This window comes from Catharus ustulatus, chromosome 1 (assembly GCF_009819885.2).
Source record: "Catharus ustulatus isolate bCatUst1 chromosome 1, bCatUst1.pri.v2, whole genome shotgun sequence".
Classification (NCBI taxonomy): domain Eukaryota; kingdom Metazoa; phylum Chordata; class Aves; order Passeriformes; family Turdidae; genus Catharus; species Catharus ustulatus.
In genome coordinates, this window is record NC_046221.1 from 35,013,609 (window position 1) to 35,024,962 (window position 11,354).

The 11,354-nt window shown below is 48.8% G+C and overlaps 1 protein-coding gene across 1 annotated transcript; it reads right to left on the bottom strand.

Moving 5' to 3' along the window:
- Nucleotides 1–5,639: 5,639 nt before the first annotated feature.
- On the bottom strand, nucleotides 5,640–8,171 carry HOXA10 (homeobox A10). The gene is made up of 2 exons (XM_033069000.1): nucleotides 7,352–8,171; nucleotides 5,640–5,914 (listed from the first exon to the last, which is right to left on the bottom strand). The coding sequence occupies exons 1-2, from the start codon at nucleotides 8,169–8,171 to the stop codon at nucleotides 5,640–5,642; spliced, it is 1,095 nt and encodes a 364-aa protein (XP_032924891.1).
- Nucleotides 8,172–11,354: the final 3,183 nt, after the last annotated feature.

An 11,354-nucleotide genomic window follows, 5' to 3' on the forward strand; every position in this document is an offset into this window, starting at 1 on the left:
CCCTGCCCTTGGACCGGGACCCCCTCGCCAGGCCGGGGAGAGGAGCCGGGGCTGGGCGGCGGTGCGGCGGCGGCCGGAGGGGAGCCGCCGTCCTGGCCGGGAGGGAAGGAGTGCGGGCAGAGCCGGGCGGCGGTATTTATCACCACAATTAATTCTTCAACTATGCAGGGAAGCAGCGGGGGGAAAGGGGAGAAAATGCCCCGTCTCCCCTCTGCCGAAAGGCACCCTGCTTCTCCAGGCGGCTATCAAAGGGGCGTTCGCAGTCGGCCGTCCCGCATTCTGGTGAATCAAATTTATGTGCAAATATAGTTATTTATTTGCTGGCACCTCCTGTGACTGCAGGACACACGCTAGCGGCATCGGAAGCCGAGCGGAGGGTTACAATCCTCCGCAGAAGGAGGGGAGGGTGCGCGGGGGAAAGTAAGAGGCGGCCAGATCCAAGTCCAGTGTTAGGAATTAAAGTAGTGGCTGAGCTCTTGGCAAACATGCCTGCGACTCCCTGGTTTCTCCCTGGCGGACATTCACGCTGTTTATCCCCGTGGCTGGCGAAGGAGCGCGGTCACTAAGATGCAGGGGGCACAAAAAATCTCCGTGAGAGGCTCAATTTACTTGAAATATCTTGTATTGGAAATAGAGTCCAGCAAATGGTAGGGACGACTGAGTAATGATTAAAATCGCGTGTAAATATTGTGCATGCGAAAGTGTGGTTCTAATTAGTTTTACATCGCAATGTGGGCTGTCTCTCTCCCTCTCTCCCTCGCTCTCCTTATTTCTTTTTCTTTTCATGTCTTCTCAACAGTTTAATCCGAAATCTTACAGAGGTCCTATTTTAACACCGCTCTCTCCCACATTCAAAATTACAAAGGCCCATAATGAAACTATTATCCCCCATTAGAGCTCGAAAATCGTGAAACAGTTGCAAGATCTCAATAAACAAGGGCCCCGTTACTTTCTAACAATTAAAAAAATGCAAATAAAGCTCTCTTGGTTTCTTTTTTCCTCTCCCATTGTATAGACACTCCGTAATAGAAAAAAATAATTGTATTTCTTTCCTGGAAAGACGGAACTCCACGTCATTTGTATTTATTATTAAGAGTCAGCTGTGGTGAAATGTGATTGTAGAACTTCCTTTTTCCATTCAGAAAAAATAATCTTAGCTGCAGGAGTCCTGGATGTTTATATTCGAATTTGGGTTCTCAACTTCAGCAGCGGGTTTTATTTTTTTGGTTCCTCACCAAAACTAATAGCAAATGAATAACAATAACAATAGCGTTTAAAAGAACGTGACTGCATTTTTATTTCCCCTGTAAAATTCCGCATTTGTTCACTGCCAGCATCCAAGCGGCAGGAGAGGTTGTACAGAAAGTAAGAGGAGAAATACAGCAAATAACTAGACATTTTCCACGCGGTCACGTTGCTGTTAATAAGGCTGAGATATTCGACTTTTTATCGCCGTTTTAGATCCATTTTCACCCAAAGTGCGTTTTTCATACGAGCCACGAAGGCGATTTCGCTTCGTCAATCTACTTTGCGAATGACTTAGGATTTTGGTGACTTACACCTTCGGAGGCAAAAGACCCCAGACAGGGCAGAAACAGACACTGACATTAAAACGCTATATGAAACCAGAATTCCCAGGAACGAAGCACTACTGGAGCGATTGTATCCGAATAAAAGTACTCCCTGTCCTCCATCCCAACACAACCGAACTAGCAGAGCTCCCATTCCGCTAGCTCCGACCCCCGGCTGCATCAGGAAGGATCCCGTCAGTTTTTAAGCGAGGAGGGGGCATCTGCAAGCGCTGTTTCATTAGCCACGCACCACGGAGGCGCGGAACATACTCGGGCGCTGGGCAGGAATTCGCGGGCGTTGGCGATCTCTCCTGAACGGGAAGTTCAGGATCGCCTTTCCCAGGGTTTCCTGCCACTGCAGACCTCTCTCACGGAACCAGTGGTGCTACGAAGCCACGGAGGGGTTTTGGCACGGTGAAGAGAAAAAATGATTCAGAATTTAGAGGAAGCAGTCCAAAATCAGGATGAGGCGATTAAAATGGGAATCAAAAGGGCAGAGGCAAAAGACGCCATACAGGCGCACACAGACACGGCACTGTAAATACACTCCCCGAAATGTACACAGACCCTGCAGACCTTGTGTGTAGAGGCAAACACAAGCACTTCAATTTGACTGCAATGCAGAGCTCTGCTCCTGCCCGGGCCGGGGACAGCTGCTTTTCAGAGGATGGCTGAAATCCGCTATCCGAACTCATCTGAGCTCCTGCAGCCCAGCCTGAAGTTTCGAAAAACTTTTTAGATTTTACTATTCTGATTTTTTAAGGCAAAAACAATCACGACCGCTAAAAAATAAATAGAAATTATCGAGCAAGGAGTGAGTTTTCTGTCCGTTTCCCCGCCCTCCTTTCCTCCGCGGAGGGTGCCCCGCTCCGCGGCCGCGCCGGCTGCTGGCGGAGGGCCCGCCGGGAGCCCGCCCATTGCCCGCGGTCGCGCTGCGAACACAAAAGGCGGCGGTGGCGGCGACGGCAGCGGGCCCGGAGAGGTCGCTGTTGCCCGTTCCGCCGCCGCGGAGAGCCCGCACCGCAATCGTGATCGTAACCGAGGCCTTGCGGGCCGCGGGGCTGCCGGCGCCTCCGGACAGTCCCGGGGTAGCGGGCCCGACGGCGGAGCCGTGCGCCAGGCTCCCGCGGCACCGGCCAGCCCACCGCGGGGACCGAGAGCCGCCTGTGCGTCCACCCGGCCGCGGGCGCTGCGCTCCGGGCCCTGGTTTTTGATGACGCCTGGAGCGGGGCAGGCAGATTTGATCTATCCCCACCCCCTCCCCCAGGCACGCTTTCAGGTCTCTTGGTTTTTAATAAATCCAGATTGAAAAATTAAACAGTCACCCACCTCCCCCCGGCCCCCCGAGCTCGACCCACGGCGAGCGGAATGCAAAAACGCACCTGACCTTGAATGCAGCCAACGAGATATATTAAAAACCCGCAAGCAGGCAGGGACTCGCTTAGGAGCTAGCTAACCTTGAAGAACTTGTCAAGCTTCCCCCCTCGGCTGCCGTGTTTATCTGAGGAATCAAAGGAGGCTCCGCTGCAGATGGGAAACAATGGCATTGGGACTTGACGCCTACAGTTCACTTCAGCGCTAAGATTTCTTCGGGTAGAAAGGACCCTCGCAACAAGCATACCTGGTGATGATATCAACTGAAGTAATTAAGGCAGTTTCGTGCTGTAGAGAGAAAGGTGGAGCCCCAACAACATGAAACTACCTAAACCACAGAGCAGTTCTCAGGCGCTAATTATTACTTTCCCCATTGCCGTGGTCCTTAACGCAAGGATCCCGCTACGAAAATAAAACCAGAAACGTGACTATAACATCCCTCTCGCCCTCCCGCCCACCCCGCCGGCGCCCCTCCGCGCCCCCCGGCCAGCCTCGGGTGGGTTAATGAAAACAAGAGTAAAATATAATAACAACCACCCACACACACGCGCGCGGGCAGCTTTCGCCTTTCCATGCAGATGTAATCGGGGAAAAAAGGGCCGTGCACGACAATGTTACATCACGAAAAGCTAACGGCTCCCAAGAATCCCGGGTTCAAAGTCTATCCCCCCCCCCCTCCTCCCGGCATACATATACCCTTGCAAGGAAGCATTAGCTGTCTCTTCTCTTCCAGCCTTCCTTTTGCCTTCCCTTTGTGCAAGACCCTATTAGCTAAACATGCAGCAAGGAAGAAAGGATGCAAAAGGGAAGGGGGGGAAAAAAAGGGGAAAAAAATTAAAAAAAAAAAGGAAAGGCAGCCTGTGTGAAATAAGCTCTTCCACATGCAGCCAGGTAGGGAATAGCCTCGTCTGGAGGGGCCCGCTGGTAGGGAGGCGAGGCTGGGGTCCCCCCCCCCTCTCCCCATGAGCTCACCTTTACGATTTCTTCTCAGCCCTGAGATAAAGCTAGAATTTTGTCAACGTCCTCTGGAGTTAAAGATCTCCGCACACTTGTAGGTGTTCGATTAACCAAGAAAAATTTAAAAAAAAAAAAAAAGAAAAAAGAAAAAAGAGAAGAAATATATCGTTTCCCTACCCTCAAGAAATAGTAATTTGCTTCCTCAGTCTATGCAGTTCCTCAGTCAACTGAAACCACTCGTTCAAGACAGCAACAATCCAGATATACTAGCAAGTCATAAAACTGAACAAAAGCCGACAAACCTTAGAGCACCATCGCTATATGGCCCAGACAAATTACGACCGTCTAGGTAATATTTAAATAGATTCCTAAAGTAATTGCAGGGGGTTTAGGCAACTATTCCTGTTGTAAAAGTTCTCGAAGACATAAAGTAGAACCTGAGGATAAACAGTCACAAAAAGAGGTAAAATTAAAAGGATTCATTCCACGTTTTTTTTTTTTATTCTTCTATGAGAACATAAACATCGTCTTTTTCACGCACAGCAGCATTACAATATTAATTTATTCCGATTTAAGGTAAGAACTAGATATAGCTAGAACTAACATTTATAATTACGATAGAATGCATTTGCTTAAAACAGTATCGGCATTTTAATAATAATAGACATTTATCCATATCTGTATTTATAGCTTTTCCCCTTCTTTCTTTTTTTAAAATCTTTTAAATTTTTTTCACCTATATGTTTGACCCTTTAATGCATGTAACTTCACAGTATAAAGGAAGACGAACATATTCTCCCTCGCAATCTCAGACTCTGGCTCAGAAAGTCCATCTGATGTTCAGGATATATATACTTTTCAGTGAAATTAGTGAGGAAAAAAGTGACTATTTTCTTCTCAAGGGGGAATTTCTGTGTGCTTGTCATGCGTTACCAATGGTAACGTTATATATAGACACAAAAGAAAATCACCAAATTCACATATTTAAGCAAAACTACATTAAGTAAATATCTACAACCAGCGAGAGAAATTCAGAGGTAACTGTAATAATTTAGTCCATGAGTAAAACGAACTCTTTTATACCTTTAAAGAGAATATATTTCATTTTCCTGGCCAAATTTAAAGCTGTAATATTGGCTTTTAAGGTAAAGTGGGGGAAAAAAAATTAAAAAAATAAAAAAGAAAAAAAAAAAGAAAAAAATCACTCCTAACGCCCCTTCCCGTGAAACGCTTTTAAAGGATGCCTGCATTTCATTATTTTAAGTCCCGCTTTTCGAAGGAAAAAAAAAGGGGGAGGGGGAAAAAAGGCAAACAGAGAAGGGGAAAGCTCCCAATACATAGAAATATGGCAACGCTTAAATTCTTAATTGTGCAGCTACGTACGGTCCAAGTTACAGCAATTACATTTTAAACGAATGCACCTTTCACTAGGATTGTTTACTTTTCAGAGAGCGAGATAGGGGAAAACATATTTGCAGCTTCTGAAATGGTATTTTTGTGTATCAAAGCATAGAGGAACAAATTGGCCCCGGGAAAGGCTGAAGGAAGAGGGGAGGTTCACACACGACATTTTGTGCTTTAGCGTGACTTTAGTCCGCCCACCCCCCAAAGTAGCTCTTAAGAGGTTAAAGACATATTGAGAGCGCCTAAAATCGTTAATCCATACAGGTGCGGATGAATACAGCCTAGGAAAATGATACTGGCTCTTTAAACCATAAAGATGTGTTTATGGGTTCATCAAGAGAAATTAAAGTTGGCTGTGAGCTCCCGAATCCTATTCTCTCTGTTCATTTTCTTCAGTTTCATTCTGCGGTTCTGAAACCAGATTTTAACTTGTCTGTCTGTGAGGTGGACTGTGCGGCTGATCTCTAGGCGACGCTCACGAGTCAGGTACATATTGAATAGAAACTCCTTTTCCAGCTCGAGAGTTTGATGCTTGGTATAGGGGCATCGTTTCTTTCTGCCACTTTTTGCCGTGAGCCAGTTTGCTGCATTTTCTCCTTTTGAATTGCCTAGTTTTGAGAAAGTAAAAAATGGACGTTACCATCGGGTAGGAGGCAAAGATCTGTGGGGGAGAGGATGGAAGGAGCATCTGTGTGTGTGCCTGTGTCTGTGTGTGCGATGGGCTCACTCCGCCAGCTGCGGAGAGCTGGAATGTGGGGTATCCTTGAGGGAACCGAGAGCTTCAAAATGGTTTCTCAAAGGTTTTGGATAGATATGTCCGGGTGAGAACCGCCACTGCTCAAAAACCTCCAGACAGCCTCTGGTGGGGCATCGTGCCCCAGATTGTAGTTCATCTCCGACCCTTCAAAACGAGCTCCTACCCTCTCCCTGTCGGCCATTCTGGTGCTGGGGGCAGTTGGTGAAAGGCCTGCAGTCTTATTTCCTTCCCCCCAGGCACCTGCTTCCAAAAAAACAAAGCCTCCGGATCCGGGCTTTGTAAGTGCGCTACGGAGGTGGAAAACAAGGTGAGCTGGGGAGCCGGAGCCTCCCTGCCTTCAGCCCCTGCCTTTCTGGAGAGTTTCGCCATGGCCTTCTCTCTTCCAACCATTTCGGGGAAGAAAAAATACAGTCATGACAACAATAAAAACGTTTTGAGGTGATTTCTATCGGTGGAACTGGCTGGGAAAGAGGTAACACCAATCCCTTGATGGCTCAGAGCGGTTAGTGGTTTGGGGTTGGCTCTCTAGGAGTTTTTCGCTGACCCTTTTTTTTTTTTTTTTTTCCTCTAAATACTACTTTCCAACGGGTAGCCTGAAAGGAGTAACAGGGCGTCCGAAAGGCGGACGGAGAGAAGCTCCTGAAAAGTCTGCCGTCTGGGGAAGGGGAGTTATTTTTTTACCATGGGAACACGAAAGGGAAATAAATAAGGAAATGTATAAATAACTGCTCTGTTATCTAGGGTAGATGCTGAAGGATATTCGCCGTGCATTCATCAGTCTAATTTGATAGCAGCTCATAGATGGCACATTTCAGCGCGGTTGTTATTCCGAAAAGCATTCTGGATCGTAAAATATAACTTACCGCGTTAATAGGTTTATTTATTGGCACTGCCTATTGCTTATTTTGGATGCTTTACAAACATCTCTGTTATCTGGTAGGCACCTTCACATCACGGGGGAGAGATTGATCTTGTTTTTCTATATGTTTTAGCAGCATGCAGGCTAACGTTGCCCATAGCGGAGGCTCTAAGGGTTTTAAACTATAGGATGGACATTAATTTTTACGGCAAGCCCATGCCCGAATATTACAAAGTTCAGAAGGTCAGTCTGAGCAGTGCTTCTTGGCAGCCCCGCGGGGCAGCTGGGATCCTCCTTTCTCATCTCAATGCCGCTATGATCCTCAACGACTATTTTTTTTCTTTCTCTCTCTCTTTTCTTTTTTTTTTTTTTTTTCCTTTTCTTTCTCTTTAATCATCACTACCACCATCACCATCATCATTCGCTTACCTACAGGCTCTTTCTCGGGAGAAGCTTTGCTGCTCTCTGACGGAGCTGGAGAGAGCTCCTCTGCGGTGGAAGATGAAGCTTGAGTCTCGTCCTCCCTTTGGGAGACGCACGCCAAGGGGCTTGGGGAGCGTTCCTCATCCTCCTTCCTCCCCGCGTCCGGGACGGGAGGCAAAGATGGAGGCGTCTGGAAGCGACCGGGGGGCTGCGGAGGGAAGGGGGCAGCCCCGGCTGGCCCCGCGCCGTAGTTCTTGGAAGTGCCATAAGCCTGGGAGAGGCGGAAGTAGCCCGGGACGGGCACCCCGCCGCCGCTACTGGCTGGGCTGACCTCGGCACTCAGCCGGGGGAAAGGAGCGAGGTCTGTGGCGGCCGAGCCCTTGGGGCATTTCTCTGAGTCATAGAGGCAGTAGGAGCTCTCCTCCTTAATGCTCGGAGCGAAGGAGCACGATGTGGCCTGCTGGCTGTCCGGCTCTTCCATGCGACAGGACCGGGGCGGATCTAGCCACACTTCCATCCCTGACACGTACGAGTGCGAGCTGGGGACCATGCTTTGAGAAGTACCTTCATTGCGTTTGCCCAGAACGGGGAAAAGTCCGCAGCTTTGCAGCCCGTAGGACAGATCGGACGCCTGTGGCAGGTAGATACCACTGTTGGGATAGTAGCCGCCTCCGCCTCCGCCTCCGCCTCCTGCTCCCGCCGCTTCCCCTCTGCCCGAGCTGATCAGGGAGTCTACCAAAAAAGAGTTTGCAGCCGGGCTCTCGGAGCATGACATTGTTGTGGAATAATTTGGCGAAGGGAGCAGATAGCCCTTTCTGGCTGACATTTCTTGTGCAAAACATGCTGAATATGATGAGAGATACCCCCGCACCACGGCAGGCGCCCGCAGCCAATGGAAGCCCGGGCCTCCCCAGCAACCCCTCCCCGTCTGGTTTCGTATGCACAGAGCTGCTCTCAGGTCGACCTCTGAATTTGGAAGATAGATGTATATTAATGTGTAATATGGATTTCCATACACACAGGCGCGCGCGCTTCCACCACATGGGCGAGCGCCTGCGCCCAGGCGGGAGCCGCGCTCCCGGGAAGAAGAAGGGGAAGGGGGAACGGGAAAGGGGGAAGGGGAAGAGGAAGGGGAAAGGGAAGGGGAAAGGCAAGGGGAAGAAACGGGCTGTGCTGGTACTGACTCCAAGTTTTGCTCCCCTCTTATCACACGCGCCGCTATAAAATAGCCCGGCGGTCCTGATGTTTATTATACCTAGGCTGAAGCGGTGTCCAGATGAAGCTTTTACTATCGCTCCTTTCTCCCCGTGGTTGGGCTTTCCAGCAGCAACGCCTGCTCACCTCCCTGCGCAGCCTATGTGTCACACGAAATTAATAAAGCCACGGCTCGCCCGGTGTTTTATGCTCAGCCTCTGCTCATTTTATTTGATTGTCTCGTTTTTTTAAGAAATAAAAGACGTGTTATTGTTTATCACGGATCATTGGAAACCGTAAAGGGGCCTGGTGCCTCCCGCGTTAAACTACTGAGGAAGGGGGCTGCTTGCAGCCTAACATCACCGCCACGACGCCAGGCTGGGCTTAATTTTCCTGAAGATAAAATGCTCGCCGCTGCGCTGAGGAATCTCTTAGGGAGCAATACCACTCTGGGAGGATTGATCGTGCGGTTGCAGCTTCTAATGCTTTAGTTAACGCTGGATTCTTCCTGAGGTCTGATTACCATTTAAAATATAAACCCAGACATATGTCACAGAAAGAATCCAGACGCGAGCAGTTCAAATGGATCCTCGCAGGATGCTGTGCACCGTGTTTATTGATGTGTTTATATTTGGACGATCATTTTTATATCTCCCCTCCCTCCCTCTCCATTTGGGTCTTTTCACTTTTCTCCTCTTCAAAAGCATCGTCTCCCTTAAGCAATGCACTAAATAATAGAAATAAGAGTAGCTAGATAAATATCGAGATACTAGACAGCCCAGTCCAGTCAATATGTAATTGTGGCGGAGGTAGCAGACAGATAGCAGACAGGCAGGGACGCAGGCAGAGAGACAGATAGATTTCGTAATGAAATGCTTAATGATGACTTGCTTTCACTTCCATCATCTCTCGCTTATGCCATTTTGAAGTCGCCTCACTGCCTGGCCCGCGGAACTAAGGGCACTTTAGTTCAAGGGGAACCTGAGGCTACCCAGTTCTCGCTGCCCATCCCTGAGGAGCATCACTCGCTCCTCTCGCCTGCACGCCGCCTGGAGAAGCAGCCCTCGACCGGTTTCCGCTTCCAGCAGGTCGGGCGGGTGAGAGCGGCCGCCGACCGGGCGTCATCGCCGCCCGGGACGAGAGCTGCTGCCGGACACCGGGCTGCCGTGTCCGAGAGGGCACTGGCTGCGGCGATGGGGCCGCTGCCTGCGTGGAGAGATGATGCCCAGCCCCTACTCTCGGCCTTCAAAACCCCCAGGGAGCATTTCTTTCCCCTCGCCCCACGGATCTGTCAAGCCCCACGTGGTCTTGTCCCGCAGTGTTTGCCTGCCACGGGGAAAAGCTTTTTTTCCACAGCCTGATATTCCCCTGGAGGAATCCCTCCTCGCGGCAGGAGGGCAGTGACCCTTCCCGTGGGGCCCTCCCCAGCCTCCCTTCGCGCCCCCGAGGAGCACCAGGGCAGGCAGGGGATGCTATAACTTTGAAACATCCATAAAATCTCTGTGGAAAGGCGCCTGATTTTTCCAGCGTGGTGGGGCGAGCATCACAGCGCGATTTCCTTCCGACCGGCCCGTGGGATGCGGTGACAGGGGTAGATCTCCCAGCCTATAGAAACCCTTCGAGGTTTTTTTCCTTCCCGCATTTCATCCTGTAACATTGCTCGCAATTTCCCAACCTGACTAACTTCGGATGTGTTAATGTGCGATGGACGAACCCTTATCAGATTCCTAGGAGGGCCATATCATTACTAACGAAATTAATACCACATAAGGATCTGGTCTATTGGCTAGTATACAGGAAGGCTATTATCAATAGGCTTAGCTTCATAAATACAGATCTAAATAAAAAGAAACGTGAGCCCCAGCGCCGCCTTCCAAATACATTTCTCTACACAAGTCAGGTATAAAAATTACTCTGGGGAAGTCCGCTCTTGCGGTATGTTTATTTTGCATTTGCCAAATTAAATAGAAAGGGATTGCAAATCTAAAAGCCATACGGAACCGAGGAGAAACGCTTGAAATCCTTCCAGAGCTGTTTTAAAAATAAGCAGCTCCCTTTTAAAAATTGGATTAAAGTGAAGGAAAGTACTATAAAAAATATGGTGCAATCCTCGTCAGCCGGAATAAAATGACTGGAAGTACATCGATGAGACGGCGAGCTGGCTTTTCCTCCCTGCGCGATCTAATGCAGGGGAACCAGACAAAAGGCACAGAGCCCGGTGAGAATTTTTGAAGGTATTCTTTAGCCTCCCCGTTTAGGTTTTGCAGCAGTGGGTTACCCCAGCCCCATGTCAGGTCCCGTGGGGTGTTGTGTTGACCGCAGTAAACGCTGCCGGTTTGATGGTCAAGGCACCGTCTCCGTCTAGATCATGAACTCAGCTCGGCGTTGCATTATCTCCGCTTTCTTTAATCGCTAACAAGGCCAAGGCAAATAGTAACCAGCATCATCAAACCCAGCGAAGTAAAACTAATAATGTTCACTTGATTCGTAACTATAAAAGATAATGGTCAATTCTGACTAAACTGAGCTAATTTGGCATGCGCTGTGTGTAGCTACTGCATTACCAGCGCTTAACAATGTGTCCCTTGGAACTTAACCCCTATTTAAAAGAAATTTTAAAGAATATTGTGGACGCCAGGGGACGAGAATTACTTTCTTTTTAATTCTACTTCTGTAAGTAAGGCTATCCGAGGGTCTATAAAACTGAGCAAATAAAATTCTGATAAATATCAAAGCCGGCGAGAAGGTGTTTTCGTGGAGAATCTAAATTCATGGCGTACATAGACAATACTATCAAAATAAAATTTTATTGATC

Coding starts and splice junctions, on each gene's coding strand:
- HOXA10 (XM_033069000.1), bottom strand. CDS start 8,171: ATGTCAGCCAGAAAGGGCTATCTGCTCCCTTCGCCAAATTATTCCACA. Junction 5,915..7,351: donor TCCCGAGAAAGAGCCTGTAG/GTAAGCGAATGA, acceptor TCTCAAAACTAG/GCAATTCAAAAGGAGAAAAT.